Source organism: Ursus maritimus, assembly GCF_017311325.1.
Source record: "Ursus maritimus isolate PB19 chromosome X unlocalized genomic scaffold, ASM1731132v1 scaffold_X1, whole genome shotgun sequence".
NCBI classification, from domain to species: Eukaryota; Metazoa; Chordata; class Mammalia; order Carnivora; family Ursidae; genus Ursus; species Ursus maritimus.
In genome coordinates, this window is record NW_024423319.1 from 1,048,298 (window position 1) to 1,075,353 (window position 27,056).

Consider the following 27,056-nt stretch of genomic DNA (forward strand, 5'->3'; position numbering starts at 1 on the left):
CCAGGGCAAGCAGTGCCTTGTGCCCTGATGACAGCTAGTCCCATCATCATTTTATAAGTTTCTTTCTTTCTTTTTTTTTAAAGAAGTTACTTTCAAACATAATGTTTTGCCGTTCATTTCTCATCGCTTCGCTGCAGTTACACCATACGGGAGGCAGATGCTGAGATTTGCAGCAGTCAAGTTATCTGCTCAAGGTCACCCAGAAAGTCAGAGGTAGACAGAATTCAAATGCAGGTCCTGACTTTTTGTACTCTATTTCTCTGAGTCATAATTGTGGCTAATTGTTTGCATAGTGGTTTTGCTTTCTAGATCCTCTTGGTGCAGGACATGCTCATCTTCACAATCTATTCTGAACTGTTGACCTCCCCCCTTTCCATCTTGCTTTCCTGAGCTGCTTATGACCTGCCTGGCAGAAGAGGTCCAAGGGGAGAGAAGGTGGAGTTCAGTGCATCCATGGAAGCCAGCGATCCTGCACTTGTAAAATGTAAACAGCTCCCAAGTGAGAAGAGACAGCCCTCAGGGCCTCACGTCCTCTGTGCAGCTAGAAAGTGACAAACCAGCACCCTTCTTCCCTTTTTGCACAGTGCCTGGCACGTGGTAGGCACTTAATAACTGTTTATCGAATGGATCTGTGAACATGCCCTCTCCAGAGGAATTGCTTTAAAATCCTTTTTTCTCGGGGCGCCTGGGTGGCTCAGTCGGTTAAAGCATCTGCCTTTGGCTCGGGTCATGGTCCCGGGGTCCTAGGATCAAGACCTGCATCCGGCTCCCCGCTCAGTGGCGAGTCTGCTGCTCCCTCTCCCTCTGCCCCTCCGCCTGCTCGTGCTCTCTCTCTCTCACACACACACTCTCTCTCAAATAAATAAATAAAAATCTTTAATAAAATAAAATAAAATCCTTTTTATCATAGAAGAAAACACAAATATAGCAAACCACATAGAACAAATGTACGGCTTAATTAATTATTATTAGATGAGCCCCCTTCTAACCACCAGCCAGTTGGAAAATAACTTCACCATTCTGTGCTGAAGCTTCTCCATGTACCTCACCTCAGTCACAACCTCCTTCTCCCTGTAGGTAAGTCCTACCCTGGCATAGCATGTGTAGAAATCTCTTTGCACTTTTTTATTTATTTTATTTTATTTTTTTTAAAGATTTTATTTATTTATTTGACAGAGATAGAGACAGCCAGCGAGAGAGGGAACACAAGCAGGGGGAGTGGGAGAGGAAGAAGCAGGCTCATAGCGGAGGAGCCTGATGTGGGGCTCGATCCTAGGATCCTGGGATCAGGCCCTGAGCCGAAGGCAGATGCTTAACCGCTGTGCCACCCAGGCGACCCTTCTTTGCACTTTTTTAATGTTCTTGTCACTCAAATGAGCATCCCCTAGGCAATATAATTTAAAGTTTTGATCTCAGGGCACCTGGGTGGCTCAGTCGGTAAAGCGTCTGCCTTTCACTCAGATCACGAGTCCGCAGAAGCAGACTCCCCGCTTATTTGGCCAGTGGGAGCTTCAGAGTCCTTCTGACGTGACCCTAGTCAGATCTGATAACTTCCTTGTGGCACTGTTTCATTGTATCTTTTTTTTAAGTTTATTATTTTTAAGTAATCTCTACACCCAACGTGGGGCTCGAACTCACAACCCTGAGGTCAAGACTGAGCCAGCCAGGCGTCCCTGCTCTATTTCATTGTAAAGAGCTTCACTTTGGTGCTGGCCAACTGCTTTCAGGGGTCTTTGTCACATGTCTCCCACTTCCAGAAGGGCTCCCTGCTCAGCAGGGCGTCTGCTTGTCCCTCTCCTTGTCCCTCTCCCTCTGCCCCTCCCCCAGCTCATGCTCACACGCACTCTCTCTCAAATAAATAAAATCTTAAAAAATAAATAAATAAAAGTACAATAAAAACCAGAGGGAGGGCCTGCTGGTGAGTTATGCTGCCTCCTATTGAAGTTACTGGGTGACTATCATTTTTCCTTTCTGCTCCCACACTTGCCTCACAGCCCTGCGGAACTGCCTGCACTTACACAGCGTTTGTGCCGCTTTTGTCCTGGTGCCTGTTGGGCCAGTCTCAGCCCATCAATAACCATTGTTGGGGTTGGACCGGCCCTTGTGGTTCTTACTATGATTGCAAGATGCCCTTTAGCAAAAACCATCAGGAAATTTGGAAGAAATAAAATTTATTACTTACAAGACCTGGGAATGACACAGAACACCTGGGGCCGCACAGCAAGGTCATCCGTAGAGAGAGGGCTCACAGGGGTCTGGGCTTCTGCTTTTATTAGGGTCAGGTGGGTGGGGGGCGTAGGGTGTCATGGACTCACTATTGGTGAGTTTGAAATACAAGTGTGGGAAGAGAAAAAACAAGTGGCCCAAATGGTCAGTTATCAAAATCAACCACAATCTGTAAAACAGAGGTGCCTTGGTGGGGTGAGGGGACCTGCTCTCCATTTAGCGGTGTGGCTAGCCCTGTGTTCCTTGGAGAAAGTGTGTTTGAAGTGGAAGCCATTTCAAAGTGGAAGTCTTTGAAATGAATGCCTCAGGAGTCAAAGCGTAAGTCGAACACTAGATGCCTTTGCACTGGCTGCTTCCTTGGCCCTTCTTCAGGCTCGGTTTAGCCATCCTGGAAGCTTCCCCAGGCCCACCAATCTGATAGAGATGTGTCTTTTGTGTGTTCCCATAGAATTTTGCCTTTCCATTATCATAATAATAATGACTGCAATTGTCTGTTTTTCCATCTGCCCACAAGACTGGGTAGCAGGGCCTGTGCCTTGTTCTGTGTTTTCCCATGGTTTGCATGGTGTCCAGTATATTAACAGGCCATCAAGAGATGGTTGTTGAACAAAGGAGTGAAAGCCAGAATGTCCATGCAGTCATTGCCTCGAGTTGAAATCTACCCATTTCATATTTCATATTTCTACCCCTTAACCATCCCAGCCAGATAGCAGGCTCTTTTGGGGACCAGTTCTCACCCCCTTCTCTGTGTCTATCATCTGGCAGGATGCGTGGTGATTCTTGGTATTACTTTTTCCCCCAAAATTGCTATTAAAGGATGAGAAAGCTGTTCCCATAAGACTAAGAGCAATTAAGTTGAAACTTGGTTCTGCACTCAGTTTGACTTCCTCTTTTACAATGATTTTTGGGAAGTAAAACAAAGTTCCTCTTCACATTTCCCTATCAAAGTCGCCTTCGGAAAGTTTGGGGTACCCCAGGATCCCCATGAAGGCTTTCCTTAGCAGGCACGCATGGTGTTCCCTCACCCCCTGGGCCCCTTCCCCGGGCCTGCACCATCTCAGGGAACCCAGGAATTAGGCCTTATATCGCTGTTTGCCCAGTTTCCCATCCCCCCCATGTTCCAAAGCCCACAGTGACACTTGAGCTCCTTCTCTTCTGTTTGGTAGCTCCACTCCATCCGATGCCATGTTTTTGCAACAGGCATTTATCGAATCAGTAATTTTTCTCTCCCTCCTGGATCATTCCCATGAGCACACAAACATGCTGTTATTTCTTCTGTCTTAAAAACAAGGACTTAATCACACCGCTTTGTCCCTCTTCCAAGTGGCCAAACCTCTCCTCAGAGGTTTACAGTGTCTGTAAAGGCAGAACCAAGCCAGGGCTCACCTGCCAGGCACCGTTTTCCCCTCCTTGTCCTAACCCAGTGTGAAGCGGCTGTCCACCTGCTGATGGCTGCCCCTTGCCAGGCCTCAAAAGGGTTTTCTAGTCTGAGGCGTAATAGGTCTTTTGTGATGATTGGCCTTCCCCTTTCAGTGCTTGATCAAGTTCTCTGCTGCCTTGGATCTCATATTTCCTGGGCAGGGAGGGAGCTGAGAACACTCCAGACAGTGGCTTTTCCTTTTCCCCTGGCCTCTTGGTCTAAGCTGGTGGGCTTATAAATGTGTCAGGCGTAAATGAAGCTCAAGATACGAAAGACTTCCGGTCCCAGTGGTCACCAAGCCTCCTGGCAGAAGCCCACACTTCCTGCTGTCACACATGCCACTGCTCAAAAGAGCAAACCACAGAGCTATAAATCTCTCCACTAGCATTTGCCAACTGCAACATCGAGTATCTCCAATGGAAAAGAGCCCTGCTGTCAGCCCGTCAGCCTGTTACCCATCTGTGCTCCATTCTCCACCACAGAAAGCGAGGTGTCTAATGTAAGAAAATGGGGAACTTGAGGAAGGTCTTCTCCAGGAGATGGCAGGGAAGTTTACAGATACTGAGGACTCCTTAGAACGGAGGGGCCACAGTCAATTGCAAATAAGCATCTTTTCCTAGGCCTCATACCCAAGGAGGTAGCTCATTCTAGGTCAGGGTAAGTGGGGTGCCGAGGAGCCCTCAAGTCTTCCCTAGTACCTCCAGTGGCATGCAGAGTCGTGTCTTGGTGCTGGTTTCTTTGGAACATCATTCTCTTTTCTGAGCATGGACTAAGCTTTCCCTGATCATTTCACCTCAATGCTTGGCTCTTTCTGAGATTCCTGTGGCAAGTTCCTTTTAGTTGTTACAGTGTTTCTCAACATGGCACAATAGCTTTAGGCCAAACAATTCCTGCCCTGCTCCACCCCCAGCCTTTAGGACGCACAAAACACACCTATTTTCAGATGCCCCCTGAGGCATCCCAATGCCTAATTGGGAAACACTGATTTAGGAGGTGAATGCTTAAGTGTCTTCCATCTTTAAAAAAAAAAACCCTTTGGGGGTGCCTGGGTCGCACAGATGATTGAGCAACCGACTCTTGGTTTCGGCCCAGGTCATGATGTCAGACTCGTGGGATTGAGCCCCGACTCGGGCTTCATGCTCAGCATGTAATCTGCTTAAGATTCTCTCTCTCTGTCTCCCTGTCCCACTTTACAGGCAGACATCGCTAAAGAATTGGCTACAGCCCTTTCTCTACTTTTTACCTCACACTCATTACTAGTCCTTCCATTCTCACTTGAGTTCAGATCCCCTCCTACAGCTAGTTAATTTCTCCGAACCTCAATGTTCTTAAACATAAAACAGACATAAAAATACTTACCTCTCCCATAGGATAGTTTTGGAGACTACATGGATTATGGTAAAGCACTTGGGGATTTACAGAAAGTCGTCAACTTCAGATGATGGTAATCCTCTCTGTCAAATGTGTATGATTTTTCTTTTCTTGTTAAGCGATTCTCTAGAAGTTGAATAACGGTGTTAGATGATACTGACAATGGTGGGCACTCCTCATTTGTGTCTGATTTGAATGTTTGATCTTGGCTTTTGGATTGAGATGGACAGTGGTAAGAAAGCTTTCTTCTCATTTGTTACTAAGGCTTTTTTCTGCATGCCAATACATACATTTCTATTACGTACCTTTGCGGCATTGATGGTGACGGTTGCACGACCCTGGTCCTCTGACCTGTGGGTGTGAATGCTGTCAGTGCACTCCCCAGTAAGGACCCATCCTTACAATCATTGAATAAAACAGACTTGAACATGGTGCACTAGTCATTTCATCCAAAGCTTGGTGGACTTTGCATTTCATTGTTGGAATGGCTGGTTTATTTTTCTGCCATCCTTGTCATGAAATAGGATCGTGACGGAATCCGAGAAGCAAGAGCAGTCGGTCCAGTAACCCCCTGTTGAATTGCCTCTCCGCAGGCCTGGCGCAAGCGCTGGTTTGTCCTCCGGCGGGGCCGCATGAGTGGCAACCCTGACGTCCTGGAGTACTACAGGAGCAAGCACTCGAGCAAGCCCATCCGTGTGATCGACCTGAGCGAGTGCGCCGTGTGGAAGCACGTGGGCCCTGGCTTCGTGCGGAAGGAATTTCAGAATAATTTCGTGTTCATTGTCAAGACGACTTCTCGTACATTTTATCTGGTGGCCAAGACTGAGGTAGAAATGCTGGTGTGGGTGTACAGCATCAGCCAGGTCTGCAACCTAGGCCAGCTGGAGGATGGCGCAGGTGAGAGCAGAGCCTGGGTTCCTGTGCGCCATGGGGTGGCCGTGGGTACTGGATATCAGAATTTTTCCCGCAAAGTACAGTTCTACAGGTGGCTTCCTTTCACCTGGTTCGAGATTTCAGGCCCGAATGTGCCACACACTGCACACAAGTGACTTCAGTGGCTTCAAAGCCACTCCACAGCTTTGCTTGCATCAGCCACAGATAACAGATGTAGTAAAAGTAGAAGGTGGGTGAGGATGTCCAGGAGGGCTCTGATTTTCCCCATGTTGTTGCTGCTGCTGATTTCCTGGAAATATTAAATCTCAGCGTTTTTCAGTAATTCATGGAACTCCAGTTTTTCTGTTGTCAATTGGGTTGTTCAGCACTGGGCGGTAGAAAGACAGAACTCGGCCACTTCTCATAGGCAGGGAAGAATTTCTCATATCTCCAATCAGCTTGAGGTCTGTGCATGGCAAATTAGCTCTGAGGTTGCTCTGGGCCACTCCTGGGCTCTCGCTCCTGTTCTCTTTCTTTCCCCCTCACTTGCTTTCTCTCATTCTTGCTCACTTTCACTCTTGCTCTCTCTTTCATACACATGCTTGCACACGTATTCCTGTGTAATATACTGGGTATCGTGCACCTAGCATTACAATTCACTTCCCTTCTTGGAGTTTGCTGTGGAGCCCTTGACATCATTGCACCATGCCCTGACCCTCAACCTGTGAGATCTTGAATCTGATTTCCTTTAGGATGTCAGTCTAGCAGACAAAACCTCAGTCCTCAATTCCAGTCGCCAATGGCTTCAACATTTCCACCATTAGTGTTATGCTTATCACCTGCCACTGAAACACACATTGGAGCACTAGGTGGCGGTGGAGAGTCAGCTGCAGCTCTCTAGGGTGGCACGGGGTGGGGGTGGGGGGTTGTTTCCTGAGGACAAAATCCTTCCCTTTTCATGAACCTGGGAAGCTTAGTTAAGTGCAGTTAGCTCTTCAGTCACATTACTGAGCTGCAAGAGCACTCAAATAAAAGGAAATGAAGTGATGGCAAGCTCTTTATCCTTACTACAACAGGTGAAGCTTACTTGCAAAGCTGCAGTGAATCCTTCCTGGGCAGAGTCCAACCTGGTGCAAACAAGCAGAGCATCCCTGACCAACTTTTCCAGGCTTGCCACTCACTCTTTGCCACCCTAGTCCCTACCTTCAGCCCAAACTGCATACATATCTGTGTGCCATGTTATGTGTCGCCTCTGTTTCTTTCCTCATCCAGGAGTTCTCCTAAAACATAGATACATAACATGTTTCCCAGTGTCCAAAGAGGAATACGAATGAGTCAGGCACCAGGCAGAAAATGGATGGGTCTGGTGGGAATTTGGAGGAAGCCAGAAACCACCCCCATGACCTTTATCATTCCCTGTAGCCCCCCGCCCTTAGTTTTTAGGAGGATGTAAGAACAGACTCCTCTTCATCTGAGAACCATGCCCGAAGGTCTTTCTTGTGGCTTTTCACATAAAATGTTTGGTCCTGTATCCAGCAACCCTAGCTAGTCAGCGCATCGTGTGTACTCTGGCCAGGAGCTCTGCTAAATGCTCTTCTGTGGTAGCTCATCGCCAGAGCGATGTTGTGGCGAATTCACTGTCAGCATCTCCACTTCACAAAGAAGAAAACTTGCAGCAAGTAGGTGGCGTGCCCATGGTGACAGCAGCTAGACAAGAGAGCCTGCACTTGAACCCAGGCAGTTCTGGGCCTCTCCGACTCAGGAATCCTGAACTTCTGCCAGCGTGGTTCAAAGGGGGAAATAAAAGTAGGCTTTTCACTGGAAGTTTCTGAATATCATGCTCCTTGAGAAATGTCGGCTTTACAGGCCATCACACCCTATTTCTTTCTCTCCTTTCCTTTACACATCATTACCCGTATCCTTTATTTATGTTTGATTTGTCTGTCTTCTTTAGTGGACTGTAGATTCCAGTGAGGCAGAGTCTGTCTTGGCAGAGTTAGAACAGTTCTACGCGCATAGTAGGTACAATAGGAGTTATTCTACACAGGCAGAAATAGACATAGAGTTCAGCACGAATGCATATATAAGTGTGTACATACATGTCACGCATAAATATATGTGTGTGTGGGTGTGTATTTGTTGAGTGAATAAACAGCGATGCAGGGCTACGGCCGAGAGCCATAAAGAAGCTATGAGTAGACTGTGTTACTGCACAGTTTTAGGCCAAGAATGCTTGGCTTTTTTTTTACTCTTAATTGATTCAACACTTCACTCTTGGAACATTGGCCTTCTTCCCCAGACATTGTTTATAGCTTGGGGAAATGGTCTCCTCCATCAGTACAAACACCAGCTGTGATTTGCATCTTCTATTTGGCCTCGTAGATGCTGTTTGAGAATTTGTGAGTGAGTGCTATAGCCATTCTTAAACGTTAACCCGGGAAATGATTTCTCCAGCAGATTCCATGGAGAGCTTCTCTCGCATGCCCTCCTCCCTCCAGCCATCTCCTGCCAGCTCCCTTCCCACTGCCCATGCTGTCAGCTCCCCCTTGCCGAGAGATGACCTAAGTACCAATTCCGTAGCCACTGAGGAAAGCAGAAGTGAGTCAGAGTCTCTTTCCCTTCCTGATTATCTGATTCTGTCCAACTGTGAGACTGGAAGACCGCGGCATGCCAGGTATGCTTATGTGCACGTCTCTCGATGTCTGCAGAACGTCCGCTGCCTTCTCTGGTGGGCTCTGTCACTGACATGTGCTCAGTGCTCCTGACCAAATCAGTTCATTTAGCTGTAGCATCTTCTAGTGGGTGTGTCTCCTCTCACCTCTTCCTGCTGCAGCCAAGGTGGGGACGGATCACTGTCAACCACAATGAGGGATAAGTCATGCATGTGGCTTTCATGCCTAACCTTGTGTTTTCATATGTATCTGACACTGATAGGATGACAGAAATCAACAAACCATTGGTTCCTGCATCCAGGGATTAGTGAGGGCTGTGGAGGGAATGTGGAAGCATGGAAAAGAGGCCAGCATGGGTTTTGTAGTGGATAGGTGGCTTTCTTCTTCTGACTTCTGCCATGGACTTGCTCCATTTCAGTCACATCTGTATGCTTTTTTCCCCTCAGTCTGCCCACCAGATGTGAGAGCTGGTCAAACTCAGACCGCTCATTGGAACAGACTTCATTTGATGACGTTTTTGTTGACTGCCTGCAGCCAATGCCCCCTAGTAACTTGGCTCACCCCTCACACCATGGGAGTGGCTCTCAGAAGGCTCCTTCCCTGAGGCCTCAGGCTGCCCTGATATGGAGTAGAGATATCAATGGACCAACCAGGGATCACTATTCTTCACCATTGCTGGAAACTTCCTTAAATTCCACCATTCAGGTAGATAAAAACCAAGGTTCCATGCCCTATGAGGCAAAAGAACTAGACATCGTGTGCAACATGCCACCTCCTCGCCCCCCTAAGCCAAGCCATCTCTCTGAACGGTGCCAAGAGAAGCAGCTCCCGTGGAGTGGGCACGGCAGCATCAAGAAGCCAGAGTGCACTATGACGCCAAGAAGAATCTCTCTCTCTGGTTTAGATAACATGAGAACCTGGAAAGGTAAGTGTTGGATGCTAACACTGACAGTGAAGCCTGCCTCCTCTTTACTCCTTGTGTCCACATGAGGACATGACAAATGTCCCTTACTCAAGCCAGCCCAGTCTTCCAATAGGGCCAGGTCATTGGTGGAAGCACATAGCCTGACTGCTAGCAATTCTCTTTCAAGTCTGGCCACTGGCAGAGATACTTAGGTCCCTGTGGCTGCCAAGACCAAGCTCCTGGTGTTTGTTTGGAGTCGCTCAGGGTCCCACTCAGTAGAGAAGGTGATATCTTTTGCCTCCGTTCAGCCAGTTTCCATTCTTTGGCTCTGACGTGCATAGTGAGAAGTGACGTGGTAAACCATAGCTCTTCTCTTTTCCAACAATCCTCTCACCCTATTCATCCCCCCACCCGACACGTTCTTTCCAGGTTTAGTGATGTAGCTTTTTACCATGTTGTCACCATCAAGGTGATTCTCACCCAGCGCTGTCACCTTCGTCTATTCACATGCCCTCCTGGAGCCCTCTTTTGCCTTTTTCTGTAAAGCTGTTTATTCTGATGGGGTTGGCTTACTGCCTCCTCTCTCTCTCTCTCCCTTTCTCTGCCCACCCCCTGCCCCGCCACTGTTCCAACCAAATATAATCAATGTAATCACTCCCACACTGCTACCTATATATCTTAAAGGAATTCTGCAAATTTAAGGAATGTGTAAATTGTGTAAATTTCTCATTCTGACTGTGGAGCTAAGTCACTCTGGCAAAGACCTCCCCTAGTGTCATAGTGGTGGGACCTTTACACATTACTTCTCTTTCTTTCTTTCTTTCTTTCTTTCTTTCTTTCTTTCTTTCTTTCTTTTTAATTTTATGTATTTATCTGACAGATAGAGAGACAGCAAGAGAGGGAACACCAGCAGGGGGAGTGGGAGAGGGAGAAGCAGGCTTCCCGCCAAACGGGGAGCCCCACACGGGGGCTCGATCCCAGAACATTGGGGTCATGACCTGAGCCAAAGGCAGACACTTAACGACTGGGCCACCCAGGCGCCCCTACACGTTACTTCTTTCCGCCAGCCTCGATGAGATGAGTATATGCTGAGTACACAAAGGTTCTTAATGTTATAACGTGTGAACAGTGGACAAAAAGGGAAAACTGGAAGAGTATGTAAGTAGATTTTGGGAAGTGAAATAACTAGACCAATAGAATGATAGAATATGAAAATGAATCAAAAGTCTCCAATTGAAGGGGTGCCTGGCTGGCTCAGTTGGTAGAGCATGTGACTCTTGATCTTGGACTTCGTAAGTTCAAGCCCTACATTGGGTAGAGATTACTTAAAAAATGAAATCTTTCAAAAAAGTTCTCAAATTGAAGAACAAAAAGTTGAAATAATGATATACTTCTATTGTCTTTTATATTTACCCTACAAGATTCTCTTTAGTTCTTTGTAAGGATTTGCATTACCATCCGGTGTCATTTCCTTTCAACCTGTATAAGGGTCTTCCTTTACTATTTCTTATAAGGAAGAGCTATCTGCTAGCATTAAGTTCTCTCGATCTTTATTATTTCTCTGGGGATGTTTTTGTTTCACCTTCATTTTTTTTTTCCTTTTTAAAGTGACTTTTTTTTTGAAATTACTCATTTTTATTTTTATTTTTTCAGCCATTTTTATAACAGATATGATAGCAGTGTAATACATTTTTTAAAAAGTTATTCACAACATTTTTCAAGCAAAAGTAAAACAATTGGAAATTTAAATTAATTTAAAACTATTTATACTGAACTTAATTTTTAAGTGTTTCTTTTTTTTTAATGTTTTTTATTATATTATGTTAGTCATCATACAGTACATCCCTGGTTTCTGATGTAAAGTTCCATGATTCATTAATTGTGTATAACACCCAGTGCACCATGCAATACGTGCCCTCCTTACTACCCATCACCAGCCTATCCCATTCCCCCACCCCCCTCCCCTCTGAAGCCCTCAGTTTGTTTCTCAGAGTCCATAGTCTCTCATGCTTCACTCCCCCTTCTGATTACCCCCCCTTTCCTTATCCCTTTCTTCCCCTACCGATCTTCCTAGTTCTTATGTTCCATAGATGAGAGAAACCATATGATAGTTGTCTTTCTCTGCTTGACTTATTTCACTTAGCATAATCTCCTCCAGTGCCGTCCATGTTGCAGCAAACGTTGAGAATTCGTTCTTTCTGATAGCTGAGTAATATTCCATTGTATATATGGACCACAACTTCTTAATCCAGTCATCTGTTGAAGGGCATCTCGGCTCCTTCCACGATTTAGCTATTGTGGACATTGCTGCTATGAACATTGGGGTGCATATGGCCCTTCTCTTCACTACGTCTGTATCTTTGGGGTAAATACCCAGTAGTGCAATGGCTGGATCATAGGGTAGCTCAATTTTTAACTTTTTAAGGGACCTCCACACTGTTTTCCAGAGTGGCTGTACCAACCTGCATTCCCACCAACAATGTAGGAGGGATCCCCTTTCTCCACATCCTCTCCAACAATTGTTGTTTCTTGCCTTGTCTATTTTTGCCATTCTAACTGGCGTAAGGTGGTATCTCAGTGTGGTTTTGATTTGAATTTCCTTGATGGCTAATGATTTTGAACATTTTTTCATGTGTCTGTTAGCCATTTGTATGTCTTCATTGGAAAAGTGTCTGTTCATATCTTCTGCCCATTTTTTGATTTGTTTATTTGTTTCTCATGTATTGAGTTTGAGAAGTTCTTTGTAGATCTTGGATACCAGTCCTTTATCTGTAGTGTCATTTGCAAATATATTCTCCCATTCCGTGGGCTGCCTCTTAGTTTTTCTGACTGTTTCCTTGGCTGTGCAGAAACTTTTAATCTTGATGAAGTCCCATAAATTCATTTTATCTTTTGTTTCTCTTGCCTTTGGAGATATGTCGTTTCTCTTGCCTTTGGGGATGTGTCATGAAAAAGGTTGCTTTGGCCGATGTCGTAGAGGTTGCTGCCTATGTTCTCCTCTAGAATTTTGATGGATTCCTGTCTCACATCGAGGTCTTTCATCCATTTGGAGTTTATTTTTGTGTATGGTGTGAGAGAGTGGTCAAGTTTCATTCTTTTGCATGTAGCTGTCCAATTTTCCCAGCACCATTTATTGAAGAGACTGTCTTTTTCCCACCGGATGTTTTTTCCTGCTTTATCAAATATTAGTTGCCCAAAGAGCCGAGGGTCCATTTCTGGGCTCTCTATTCTGTTCCATTGGTCTATGTGTCTGTTTTTGTGCCAGTACCATGCTGTCTTTGTGATCACAGCTTTGTAGTACAGCTCGAAATCCGGCATTGTGATGCCCCCAGCTTTGTTTTTCCTTTTCAACAGTTCCTTGGAGATTCGGGGCCTTTTCTGTTTCCATACAAATTTAAGGACTGTTTGTTCCAGTTCTTTGAAAAATGTCCTTGGTATTTTGATCGGGATAGCATTGAAAGTGTAGATTGCTCTGGGTAGCATGGACATTTTAACTATGTTAATTCTTCCGATCCATGAGCATGGAATATCTTTCCATCTTTTTATGTCTTCCTCAATGTCTTTCAAGAGTGATTTATAGTTTCTAGAATATAGGTCCTTTACGTCTCTGGTTAAGTTAATTCCAAGGTAACGTATGGTTTTTGGTGCTATTGTAAATGGGATGGATTCCCTAATTTCTCTTTCTTCGGTCTCGTTATTCGTGTATAGAAATGCAACTGATTTCTGAGCATTGATTTTGTATCCCGCCACGTTACTGAATTGCTCTATAACTTCTAATAGTTTGGGAGTGGCTTCTTTTGGGTTTTCCATATAGAGTATCATGTCATCTGCAAAGAGAGACATTTTGACTTCTTCTTTGCCAATTTGAATACCTTTGATCCCTTTTTGTCGTCTGATTGCTGTTGCAAGGACTTCTAGTACTATGTTGAATAATAGTGGCGAGAGTGGGCATCCTTGTCGAGTTCCTGATCTTAAGGGAAAGGCTTCCAGCTTTTCCCCATTGAGAATAATATTTGCAGTAGGCTTTTCATAGATGGCTTTTATGAGATTGAGAAATGTACCTTCTATTCCTACACTCTGAAGGGTTTTAATCAGGAAAGGATGCTGTATTTTGTCAAATGCTTTTTCGGCATCGATTGAGAGGATCATATGGTTCCTGAGTCTTTTCTTGTTGATATGATGTATCACGCTGATTGATTTGCGAATATTGAACCACGCTTGCATCCCAGGTATGAATCCCACTTGATCGTGATGGATAATCCTTTTAATGTACTGTTGGATTCTATTAGCAAGTATCTTGTTGAGGATTTTGGCGTCCATATTCATTAGGGAAATCGGTCTGTAATTCTCCTTTTTGATGGGGTCTTTGCCTGGTTTGGGGATCAAGGTAATATTGGCCTCATAGAATGAGTTTGGTAGCTTTCCTTCTGTTTCTATTTTTTGAAATAGCTTTAGGAGAATAGGTATTATTTCTTCTTTGAATGTTTGGTAGAATTCCCCAGGAAAACCGTCCGGGCCTGGAGTTTTGTTATTTGGAAGGTTGTTTATCACTGACTCAATTTCTTCATAATTAATTGGCCTGTTTAAGGAATCAATTTCTTCCGGTTTCAATCTTGGTAGTTTATAGGTTTCCAGGAAGGATTCCATCTCTTCCAGATTGCTTAGTTTATTGGCATATAGCTGTTGATAAAAATTTCTAATAATCCTTCCAATTTCAATGGTGTTCGTCGTGACCTCTCCTTTTTCATTCATAATTTTAATAATCTGGGTCCTTTCTCTTTTCTTTTGGATAAGTCTTGCCAGTGGTCTGTCAATTTTATTGATTCTCTCCAAGAACCAGCTTCTAGTCCTGTTGATCTGCTCTACTGTACTTCTGGTTTCTGCTTGATTGATTTCAGCTCTAATTTTGGTCAACTGCTTCCTCGTGCATGGATTAGGCCTGTCCCTCTGTTGCTGTTCCAGCTTCTTGAGGTGAGAATATAAAAACTGCATTTTAGATTTTTCTATTCTTTTGAGTGAGGCTTGGATGGCTATGTATTTCCCCCTTAGGACTGCCTTTGCAGTATCCCATAGGTTTTGGACTGTTGTATTTTCATTCTCATTGGTCTCCATAAATTGTTTAATTTGACTTTTGATTTCCTGGTTTATCGAGTCATTCCTGAGCAGGATGGTTCTTAGTCTCCAAGTGTTTGAGTTTCTTCCAAATTTTTTCTTGTGGTTGAGTTCCAATTTCAGAGCGTTGTGGTCTGAGAATATGCAGGGGATAATTTCAATCTTTTGGTATCGGTTGAGACCTGTTTTGTGTCCCAGAACATGGTCTATTCTTGAGAATGTTCCATGGGCATTAGAATAGAATGAGTATTCTTTGGTTCTGGGGTGTAGTGTTCTATATGTATCTATGAGGTCCAACTCGTCGAGTATGGCATTCAAAGCCTTTGATTCTTTGCTTAGTTTTTGCCAGGGTGTTCTGTCTATTTCTGATAGTGGTTGCGCTGGCTGTAGAATTCTCGTTTGACAGATTTTTTTTCTTTCGGCAATTTGAATTTGAATTTGTAATTCTACTCCCTTCTGGCTTTCCATTGTTTCCGATGAATAGTCTGCTATTAATCTTACTGTGATTCTCTTGTAGCGAGAGAGCTGGTTTTCTCTTACTGCATTCGAGGTTTTCTCCTTCCTTTTGATTTTCCACAATTTGACTATGATGTGTCTAGGTATTGATGTGTTCGTGTTTAGCTTACTTGGAGTTCTTTGAGCTTCTTAGATGAAGATTAATGTTCTTTGTCAAATTTGGGGAGTATTCTGTCATTGTTTCTTAAAAAAAAAATTCCTCCTTCTTTTCCACCTCTCTCCTCTCCTTGTAGGACTCTAATTACATGTATGTTAGTACGCTTGATGGTGACAAGTCTTTGAGGCTTTGTTTGTTTTTCTTCATTCTTGTTATTTCTTTTTCAGACTGGACAATTTATATTGATCCATTTGGAGTTCATTGATTTTTCTATCAGTTCAAATCTTCTCTTGAGAACTTCTTGTGAATTTACATTGTAGTTACTGTACTTTTCAACTCCAAAATTCCATTTGCTTCTTTCCAATTTCCATCTTTTTATTGATGAGCCATTGTTATGTTATCTTACAATTTTTTAAAAAGATGTATTTATTTTTTTAAATATTTATTTGAGAGAGAAAGAGAGAGATAGCAAGAGAGCACAAGCAGAGTGGAGGGGCAGAGGGAGAGGGAGAAGCAGGCTCCCCACTGAGCAGGGAGCCTGGCATGGGGCTTGATCCCAGGACCCCGGGACCATGACCGAGCCAAAGGGAGACTCTTAATGACTGAGCCACCCAGGCACCCCTAAGGAGTTATTTATTCATCTGGTGGGGGGAGGAAGAGGGAGAGAGAGAATCCTGAAGCAAACTCCCTGCTGAGTGCAGAGCCTGATGCGGGGCTCCATCCCAGGACCCCAAGATCATGACCTGAGCAGGAATCCAGAGTCTGCCCTTTAACCAACTAAGCCACCCAGGCGCCCCTATCTTGTAATTTTTTGAACATGGTTTCCTTTTGGTTCTTTGAACATATTAATAATAGCAGTTTTGAAGTCTTTTCTGCTTATTCCAGGATCTAGAACTTTTCAGAGACAGTTTTTATTGACTGATTTTTTTTTTCCTGTGTATGGATCATTATTTTACCCCTTCTTTGTGTCTGTTTTAATTTGTTGTTGAAAACTATTTTAAAGATTTTTATTTAAGTCATCTCTACCCCCAACGTGGGGCTCAAACTTACAACCCCGAGATCAAGAGTGGCATGCTGTACCAACTGAGCCGGCCAGGCGCCCCTAACAACTGGCTATTCTGGATAACGTACTGTAGCAACTGCATTCTGACTCCACCTAGGATTCATTATTCTGGTGTATGTTTGTTTAGTAACTTGCTCAGACTAATTTTCTAGAGTCTACTTCTGCACACAGTGTGCAGCTGCTGAAATCTCTGCTTAGTTTTTGTCCTTTGTATTCCTTATTTTGCTGTTCATCCTGGCTTCCTAGAGGTCTGGGTCAGCACGGTTTACTGGTCAGCCAGTGGTCGGTCAGAGCACATGCTGAAGCTCTTCTTGAGTCAGATTGCTGTGTGGGATGCGAAATGCATTCAAAGTTCAGTCTTTTTACAAGTCTGTCCCAGCTCTTACTTTCTAGATCCATTTATCTTACTGCTCTGCCTCCTGGACATGTCTTCTTTCAGTTCAACAATTATTCTAAATTTTTATGTCACACCGTTTTTCACACCCATCTGACAAGTTTCTAGTCCTATATTAACCCAACTTTCCTCTTTCTCCATGCCTGTACCTGAGTGGCTGAGTATTGCTACAGAAAATCATGGTCACAGGTCTCCAGTGCCCTCAATGCTGCTCTGCAGTGCTGTCCCTTGTCTGCTCACCACAAGGGATCTTCTACACCTTCTCTCTTCAAACCTCCAGCTCCATCTCTACCATCTCTGCTCTCAGAAAATTCATATAATATATGCAACAGGCATTTGTTAACTCTTTGCTATACGTCCTCCTAATTCACAGAGAGATCTGAAGCCATGGTACAGAAACCTCCAAATCTGGTCTGATTTCCATCTGTTGGGGAATGTGCTCTGACTGCCCAACTAGACATAATAGCAAGCCTTGCGTATAGAAACCATATTACGCTTCTCTTCCTCTCCGGAGCTGAGCATAGGGCCCTGAGGTCCATAGGGACTTGGAACCTAGTTTCAACTGATACTGTCTTGCATTTCTCACCACCCTGGCTTGTTTCTTACAGCTGATGTGGAAGGCCAATCCTTAAGACACCGAGACAAGCGGCTTAGTTTAAATTTGGTAAGTTTGGCACTTGAGTTCCTTTCAACCTCAATTTTACCAAAAATAGCCTGACCGACATATGTTCCCTTGAAGTCTTTTGAGACTCAGCACTGAGTCTCTGAGGACCCTTTCAGTCTTCCCCAAGGCTTGCACTTATCTGGGAACTACTGGACTTCGTGTTCTGTAAGGACCCTGCCAGTTCTAATGGTTCAGACCCTCGTCTGACTCGGGGCAGGACTTAAGGCATCACATTATACCTAGAGCATTTGCATAAACTCCTAACCCACTGTCTTCTAGCATCACCTTCAGGAGAGTCTCACTCACCTCACACAACAGGTGCAGAGACAGAGCTGGAGTTAGAGGCTTATCTGACTTTCCTAAGGAAGTTCAAAGTTATTCTTGGATAATTGGCAACCGAAGCCCTGTGTGCAGCCTTGGCAGCCCCGCTGGGAGCCACTTCCATGACTGCTCTGTGCTTCCCCACCTGTGCCTGTTCTCTTGCAGCCGTGCAGGTTCTCCCCAGTGTACCCCACGGCTTCAGCCGGGGCCGAAGATGGCTATGTGCCCATGGGCCCCCAGGCGGCCATCTCTGGTCTTAGAACCCACCGCAGCCATGATGACTACATCCCAATGAGCCCAGGAAGTGTCTCCAGCCCACTGCTTGAGCTGCCTGCAGACCTGGAGCCTCCCCCAGTGAACAGAGACCTCAAGCCTCAGAGAAAACGTAAGCCACTTGACTAGGCATGCTGTGCAGGAGAGGGGATACGGGTCCTAGAGACCATATAAAAAAGTTTCCTTCTTGACTCTCTCTGGGAAGAAAGCACTGGAGGAACCATCTCAGAGGGCTGGGAAGTGTAACAGTGCGGAGCAATGGCCAGGACTGAATGGGAAGGGCTGGGAAAGCTTGCCACCCCACACTGAGAAAAGGAGGCTTGGAACTTAAGGCATTGCGGCCCTGCAAATACAGCCTACAAAGCCAAGTTCACTCCAGAGGGCTCATCTTTTCTGCTTTCCTAACAAAGGCCCAGAAATAAGTGATGATGATGAAACCCACCTGGCATCTCTTTGTTTAAACAGACTTGAATGTAATCACAGTGAGGTAGTCAAGAATGACTTCTTTTTTTTAAGATTTTATTTATTTATTTATTTGACAGAGAGAGAGAGAGACAGCCAGTGAGAGGGGGGAACACAAGCAGGGCGAGCGGGAGAGGAAGAAACAGGCTCCCAGCAGGGAGCTCGATGTGGGGCTCGATCCCAGGACTCTGGGATCACGCCCTGAGCCGAAGGCAGGTGTTTAACGACTGAGCCACCCAGGTACCCCAAGAATGACTTCTGACATGAATTCCTTAATGCCAGATCTGGTCATATGCAACTTCTCCCTCACTGCCCTGCACATGCCCCTCAGCAGCGGTATCTGGGGGCAATGAGCAGTCTGGATCCTATGAGCACGGAGCTCCGCAAAGCTTCTGCCTTGTTCCCAGGCAGCTTCTCTGGTCTGCAAACAGCATGGACAGAGAGGGAGAAAGGAGAAGACGGAAAGAAAAGCAGGTCAAACTAACTTGCTAACTTCATCCTTGCCCATCGCCACTTGCCCAGTAGGTCTGTGTGATTACCAGGAACTATTTGGTACAATGACTGTGATCTCTGGTTGGTTCCCACCTCTGTTCACTCTTTGGAAAAACTACTGCTTCAGGCAGCTATACCCCAAGCTGGTACCCAAGGCCCCTACTCATGCCTGGTCATTCTAGTCTCACCCGCTTCAGCTTGAGTCGGACACACTGACAGCATGTCTGCTGCGTGTGCTCCTGTGCTAGGCACTGGGTGGGATGTGAAGATGAGGAAGCAGCTTCTTCAGTGGGATGGGGAGGAAGACAGGTAAAAACCAGCTGGAAGAAGAAGAATGATCAAGTCAGTGCCAAATAAGAACGAACCCTGTCTTAGGATGTTCAGAGGAAACAAGGTCTCATGCCACCAGGAGAGACCTTCTCCCCAGGGACTGTGTGACTCACATGTCCTTTCCAGCTCAGTACCTTGCCCAGCTCAGAGGCTCCCAGGAAACTGACTGAACAGCAGAAGTCACTGTCCTGGGCTCTGATGATATGGAGGGGAGTTAAATAGTCTCTACCCGTGTAGTCTAGTGGAGGAAACAAAAGGAACCTGGTCAAGGCCGTGGTAGAGGGATACATGCATTACCAACTCAATGAGGTGGACCACAGAGGTGGAGTAAGGGTCAGGTGCCAAGAGCTTCTCTACGTGCCAAGGTGACTGTGACGAATGAGCCAAAAAAATCCCTGTCCTCCTAGAGCACAGTCTAGATCTGAATCAGATAATCACAGATGAATATATCATTACGAACTGCAAGGAGCGCTATGAAGGGTAAATACAAGAACTCATGAGAGCCCATGATGTGGGGCCTGATCTTGTCTGGAGGTCAAAGAAGCCCTTCCTAAGCAGGAGACATTGAGCTGTGATCTGAAGATGACTAACCAGGCAGAGAGATGGGGAAGAATGTTCTACGTAGAAAGATTATCAGGTAGACAATGAACTGGAAGAGGGGAAGACTAGAACCTGGGTGACCATCTCTGCCTGTAGTAAGAAAGGTAAAATTTCCCTTTTGGACATGCCAAGTATAAGGTAGGTTTGGGATTCCGTACGGTCAGAGACTTTCATCTGTTTTGCTCACACTGTGCCTCCCAACACCTAGAACTATGCCTGATATGCAGTGAGTTCTCAAATGCATATTGACTAAATGTATCTCCCCATTGTTACCTCTCGCTGGTAATGTGACCAGTGAGGTAGGGAAGGGTAGGTCAGTGAATTCACACTCATCATCAGGGCTGCTTGTTCATCAATTTGGACTGGATGTGCTAATAAGTAAGTGGAATGTCATAATTTTAGTCTTTAGATTCTGGCCTTGAACTCCTGAGAACTTACATACTGGATATCGTGTATTATCTTGTAGCACGGCCACCTCCCCTGGACCTGAGAAACCTCTCCACCATCCGGGAACATGCATCTCTAACCAGGACCTGCACTGTACCTTGGTATGTCTTTGATTGCTCGAAAGGACCGGTTTTAGTTAAGCCTCTGAATAAATGTAGCTGAAGCCCTCTTGATCTAGCTTAAGTCAAAGGAGGGATGGGGTTTGTTATAATGAACCAGAAATATTTTGTAGATCACAAAGGAAGGAATATAACTGGATGTCCCAGGATACTGGAGTCAGAAACAAGCTGTTGGGAACCCAAGGAACTCTCCACCTCTCACATCTGCTTCTCTCTTCACATGTACCAGAAATCCTGAGCTTATTTACATGCTACAGTTCCAGTATCCACAGAGATAGGCTCTTTTTCGACCCCAACTCACATTTCCTGGGAGAGGGAATTGTACTGCCCCAGCCTGAGTAGAATCACCTGTGGCCCAGGGGGAAGGGTCGGTAGTACCAACATGGCTTCCAGAAGCCCAGCCTTGTGAACGAAGTAGAAGGGAGTTCTCAGAGATAGAGGGATGGTTCTTGGACCTGGCAGACAAACCCCAAAATGTGTGTGCACTCTCTCATCTCATCTTTTAGAAGTTGTATTTTCAGAGTCTTGGGCCTGGCGCAAGAGTTTCCTGGTTCTTTCTCCATGCCACAGGATACAATCACTTTGCAAAGCAGACCTCTGCAAAGAGCTCTATTTCCAGTCATGACTGCAGAGAGATGCAGCCTGTGCTTCTGACTCAGGAGCAGGGTGAAAATTGATTTGCAGTCTTGTTCTCATCCCATCAGAGGGATGGCCACATCTCATTACTTTCGCTAGTTTCTTTGAATGGAAACAAGAGAGCTCCAAAGGAGTGTTTTGTTTTTGTTTGTATTTTTTTTTCTAAATGATGTGATGCCTTGGTCTGTTTCTAGAAAGCTTGCGAGCTGTGTCCGATGGAGGGTCTGGAAAAAAGTAGCCCTTGAGAATTGGGAGCCATTTGCCCCAGAATGGGACAGAAGCTGGGCAGTCTCTGTTGCTTGAGGAATTGCTTTGGCCAGAAAGAAATTGTATCTGGAAGGGGAGGGCTGAAAAGCCCATGGGGACCCTGTCAGCTCCTGGCTGGCTTTCAGAGCAGCTGTAAGACATTGCTTTGACCTCATCTATATTTTTGTTCTCAGCAATCGAACGAGATTTCTCTCTCCAGAAAGAAACGGTATTAATTCTGCAAGATTTTTTGCCAATTCTGTTTCCAGAGAAGAGGAAGAAAGCTACATCCAAATGGTAATCCTCTGTTTCACTCTTCATATGCTTCACCCCAATGTATATTCTTATGAGTTCATTATAAAGGAAACATGTACTTCAGAAAGATTCCTGCAATCTGAAAACAATCACTTGAATGTGATACCAGGTTACTGGGAACAAATCTATTTGAAGCTGGTTTTCTTTCCTGCAGGATGCAGCTCCTCCTAGCATTTCGAGGCCATGCTATTGCAAGAACACCCAGGGTTGAGACATGTGTAATGGGAAAATGGAAATGTCAGCAATTCTTTTCACCAAGGCTGTGATATCCGATTTGATCTCAATGACTTTGTAGTTCTTTGGATGTCCAGAGAAAACTCACATATCCTATGAACCTTTCTAAAGGATAAATCACTTGGAGTCCCAGTGGGAGGGAGTACAGTGTCCTGGGCTGTGAATGTGTCTTAGTGTCTGGAGACTCGGATTATAGGGTCTTTCTATAGACCTGAGTGGATAGAGACCTGACATCCCCATCCTTTAATTAAGTAATTAATCTCCCCCTCCAGCCTTCTGTTATTCCTTCCGTTCTCTTTACTTGGATTCTGTTGGCAGCATGGGTTTTTGAAGACAGAAGGATTTTTAGCACCTCTGGGAATTATGAGGCACGTTAGCCAGAACCGAGCCTGTTCTGCAACTTAATGTAGGGAACTCCAGAGAGAATCTCTGTTTGACCTGCGAAGTTTTGAAAAGAGATCTTAGAAGACCGATATTCAAGGCACTGTGACTATCTGTACTTTTGAAAAGACAGTTCTGGCCCTCCTATGCATGAGGTCAGTAGGCAAGTGAAAATCTAAACACGGTCATCTCCAGTGAAGCAGTAATTAAATGCTTCATTTTGCCTTTCTATTTGATAAAAACTGTTCACTTAACCATATGCAGATGGAAAGTGACTCATATACAAATCTGCTGTGGTCTTCCCAATGTTTTTCACACTTAGTAATGGCCCTTGGGAAACTTCTAGAAGAAAACACTCTTATAAAGGATACTGACCAGCTGTGCTCTGTCTCCAGAGAACAGAAAAGGGAAGTGAATCTATAACCTAATAGAAGCAAGTGTAGAGTCATTCCAGATCCTAGCAGTTCATCCCTGATCTTTGAGGTTATGAGAAAGCCCACTGTTTTATTAACAACACAGTTACAGATTGATTTCTTGCCTAAGTTTATAATTATTAGTTAATGACTGGGCATTACGAGGCCATTTGACACCGTAGATTTAAGAGCCCAGAATACTGGCTGAAGGCGGGTAACTGTGGGGAAAGCACCATATAGGTGTGTTGAAAGCCTATCTAAAGTCTATCCCATCTCATTCAATTGTGTGTCTCTTCAACTGTAGTGATATAATAATTTCAAATGACTTTGAGTTACATTATTTCACTTTTGTTCCACATAACAACCCAAATGACTCATAAGGTTTGATATTGATTTTGCACCTAATCATATGTGTTAATTTTTTTTCTGAGAACAAGGTCTGATCTGAATGTAAAAATTTAGGCCAGGGGCTGAAATATAAGTTTTGTTTTATTAAATTTATGTATCCTTTTTTAGTTTCTTCCAATGTTTGTGAAATTATAGAAAATTTAGAAGAATGACAATTTTAACTTATGTGATCTCTTTTTTACAAGACTTTCACATTCTATAATTTCAATAGTTTTGTAAGACTTTTATAGTAGAATTCTAGACCCTAAATCTCACATCAAACGTTTTATTATGGCATTATAATGCTTTTTAGTTTTTAGATGATCTTACAATGAAACTGACTTTCTCTTGGTGTGCAGTTCTATGAATTTTAACATATATGTAGATTCACATAACCACCGCCACAATCAGGACACAGAACAACTTCAAGGTACTCCTTCGTGCTACGTCTTCATAGTCACACCCGCCCACAACCGAAATCCCTGGCAACCACTGATGTATTCTTCGTCGCTATAGTTTTGTCTTTTCAAGAATGCCACATAAATGGAATCATATAGTATGCCGTCTTTGGAGACTGGTTTCTTTCACTCAGTTGAATGTCTTTGAGATTCACCCAAGTCATAACAGGGTTGATAGTTCTTTCTGTTTATTGGCGAATACTGTTCAAGTGTATGGATGTGCCACGGTTTGTCTACTTACCGATTGAAGGACATTTGAATTGTTTCAAGTTTGTTGGCATTTGTGAATGGAATTGTAACAAACATTGTTTTTTTTGTTTTGTTTTAAGTAAGCTCCATGCCCAGCGTGGGGCTCGAACTCACAACCCCAAGACCAAGAGTCACATACTCTCCTGACTGAGCCAGCCAGGTGCCCCAGCAACGTTCTTTCACAGATTTTGGGATTTTTTGGTATCTTTTACTAAAGTGGAATATACAGAACATAAGATGTACCATTTTAACCATTTTTAGGTGAACAGTTCTGTGGCACTAAGCTATGTTCACAATGTTGTGCAACCATCATCACTATCTCTTTCCAGAACTTTTCCATCATCCCCAACAGAAACTCTGTACCCATTAAACAATAACTCCCTAGGCCCTCTCCGCAAAGCCCCTGAAAACCTCTGTTCTACTTTGTGGCTTTGTGAATATGCCTATTCTAGGTGCCTCACTGAAGTGGAATCATAAGATACATGTCCTTTCGTGCCTGCCTTTCACGTAGCAGAGTGTCTTCAGGGTTCATTCATATTGTAGCATGTCTCAAAATTGCATTCCTTTCTGAAGCTAATACTCCGTTGTATGGAGAGACCACCGTCATCTGTTGATGGACATTTGAGTTGTGTCTACCTTCTGGCTATTGTGAGTAATGCTGCCAGGAACATGCGTGTACCCATATCTGAGTCTTTGGTTTCAGTTCTTTTGGATATATACCTAGAGGCGAAATTGCTGCATCCTATGATAATTTATGTTTAACTTTTTGAGGAACCACCAAACTGTTTTCCACAGCAGCCAAACCATTTTGCATTTCCACTAGCAGGTGCAAAAGCTTCTGATTACTCTGCGATCTCACCAGTATTTGTTATTTTCCATGTGTTGGTCCGTTTTTAATTATAGGCATCCTCCTGGGTGTGCAGTGGTGGTTTTTGCTTGCATTTCCCTGATGACTAATGATGTTAAGCATCTTTTCATGTGCTTATTGGCCATTTGTGGATCTTTGGAAAAATGGCTAATCGAGTCCTTTACCCATTTTTGAATTAGGTTGTTGGTGTGTTTTGTTGTTGCCTTGTAGAAGTTTTTTCAAAAACATATTATGGATATTAACTCCTTATCAGATCATGATTTGCAAATATTTTCTTCCATTCTCTGGGTTGTCATTTCACTCTCTTGGTGGTGTCTTTTGATGTACAGAACTTTTAAATATAATGAAGTCAAATTTCTTTTTTTCTTCTATTGCCTCTGCTTTTGATATCATATCCAATAAATCATTGCCAAATCCAGTGTCATGAAGTTTTCTCTTAACGTTTTCTTCTAAGAGTTTTATACTTTTAGCTCTTATGTTGAGGTCTTTAATCCTTATTGAGTTAATTTTTATGTGTGGTCTAAGGTTAGGCTCCAACTTCATTCTTTTGCATGTGGATATCCAGTTTTCCCAGCATAATTTGTTGGAAAAACTGCCCTTTCCCCACTGAGTGGTCTCAGCACTTTCACTGAAAGTCAGTTGACCATGTATGTGAAGGTGACTTCTGGGCTCGTTGGCTTTCACGTCTGTCCTCACTCCAGTATCACACTGTTTTAATGTACAGTAGATTTACAGTAAGTTTTGAAATCAGAAAGTGAGTCCTCCAGCTTTGTTCTTTTTCAACATTGACTTGGCTATCCAGGGTTCCTTGAGAGATTCCAAGGGTTTTAAGATGGATTTTTCTATTTCTGCCGAAAATCTCATTGGGATTTTGATAGGGAATGCATCGAATCTACAGAATGCTTTGGGTAATGTTGTGATCTCAACAATATTAAGTCTTCCAGTCCACGAACATACATGGAAATGTCTTCCCACTTATTTATGCCTGCTTTGCTTTCTTTCAACAATGTTTTGTAGTTGTCATTATAAGTCATTGGTTAAATTTATTCCCAAATACTTCATTCTTTTTGATGTTGTTGTAAATGATATCGTTTCTTGATTTCCTTTTCTCAGATGGTTCAGTTAGTGTATAGAAATGCAACTGAGGGGCGCCTGGGTGGCGCAGTTGTTAAGCGTCTGCCTATGGCTCAGGGAGTGATCCTAGTGTTCTGGGTTCAAGCCCCGCATCAGGCTCCTTGGCCGGGAGCCTGCTTCTTCCTCTCCCACTCCCTCTGCTTGTGTTCCCTCTCTCGCTGGCTGTCCTCTCTCCGTCAAATAAATAAATTCTTTAAAAAAAAAAAAGAAATGCAACTGAATTTTGGGTGTGATTTTTGTATCCTGCAACCTTGCCGAATTTGTTTATTTTTTTTGCATGGAATCTTTACAGTTTTCTACATATAAGACCATGTTGACAACAGATTATTTTGCTTATTCTTTTCCAATTGGGCTGCCTTTTTTTTTTCTTGCCTAATTGCTGTATATAGCTAGAACTTCCAATACTTTGTTGAATAGAAATTGCAAAAGTGGGCCACCTTGTCTTGTTCCTGATCTTGAAGGCCTTTTACAGATTCTGTATGGGCATAAGTTTTCATTTCTCTAGAGCAGTGTTTCTCTACTGGGGATGATTTAGCCCCATAAGGGACATTCGGCAATGTCTAGAGACCTTTTTGGTTGACACAACCTGGCACAGGGGGTTGTGGTGCTGGCATTTTAGCAGGAAGAGTTCAGGGATGATGCTACGCATCCTACGGTGGATAGCACAACTCCCCACAACAGAGAATTATCTGACACCAAAAGTCAATAATGCCGCTGTTGAAAAATCCTCCTCTAGGGTAAATACCCAGAAGTGAGATGGCTGGGTTATCAACTGTGTTTAACTGGGTCATCAGTTGTATGTTTAACTTCACAAGATACTGCCAAAACCTTTTCCATAATGGCTGTACCATTTTGCACACTCATCAACTCTTTATGAGAGTTTTAGTTGCTCCGCTGGAGCATACTTGGTCCTGTGGTTTTTTGTTTTTGTATTTTCTTTCTTTTTTTTTTAATGATTTTTTATTATATTATGTTAGTCACCATACAGTACATTCCCGGTTTCCGATGTAAGGCTCGATGACTCATTAGTTGCGTACAACACCCAGTGCACCATGCAATACGTGCCCTCCTTACTACCCATCACCGGTCTATCCCATTCCCCCACCCCCCTCCCCTCTGAGGCCCTCAGTTTGTTTCTCAGAGTCCATAGTCTCTCATGTTTCATTCCCCCTTCTGATTACCCCCCCTTTCTTTATCCCTTTCTTCCCCTACCGATCGTCCTAGTTCTTATGTTCCATAGATGAGAGCAATCATATGATAATTGTCTTTCTCTGCTTGACTTATTTCACTTAGCATTATCTCCTCCAGTGCCATCCATGTTGTAGCAAATGTTGAGAACTCGTTCTTTCTGATAGCTGAGTAATATTCCATTGTATATA

General features: G+C 44.0%; 1 protein-coding gene across 2 annotated transcripts in view; it reads left to right on the plus strand.

The window, feature by feature from the left end:
- Positions 1–27,056, plus strand: part of GAB3 (GRB2 associated binding protein 3) — an 85,011-nt gene that overhangs the window by 36,345 nt on the left and 21,610 nt on the right. The window contains exons 1-8 of one of the 2 annotated variants that reach the window (XM_008686773.2): positions 4,021–4,145; positions 5,611–5,914; positions 8,345–8,564; positions 9,009–9,487; positions 17,257–17,312; positions 17,799–18,018; positions 20,257–20,338; positions 21,433–21,535. In XM_008686773.2, the coding sequence (XP_008684995.2) occupies positions 5,650–5,914; positions 8,345–8,564; positions 9,009–9,487; positions 17,257–17,312; positions 17,799–18,018; positions 20,257–20,338; positions 21,433–21,535 (1,425 nt within the window). In that variant the 5' untranslated portion in view covers positions 4,021–4,145; positions 5,611–5,649. Of the gene's footprint in view, positions 1–4,020; positions 4,146–5,610; positions 5,915–8,344; positions 8,565–9,008; positions 9,488–17,256; positions 17,313–17,798; positions 18,019–20,256; positions 20,339–21,432; positions 21,536–27,056 lie in introns of those variants that run through there. The other variant, XM_040626687.1, reaches the window with a different exon arrangement.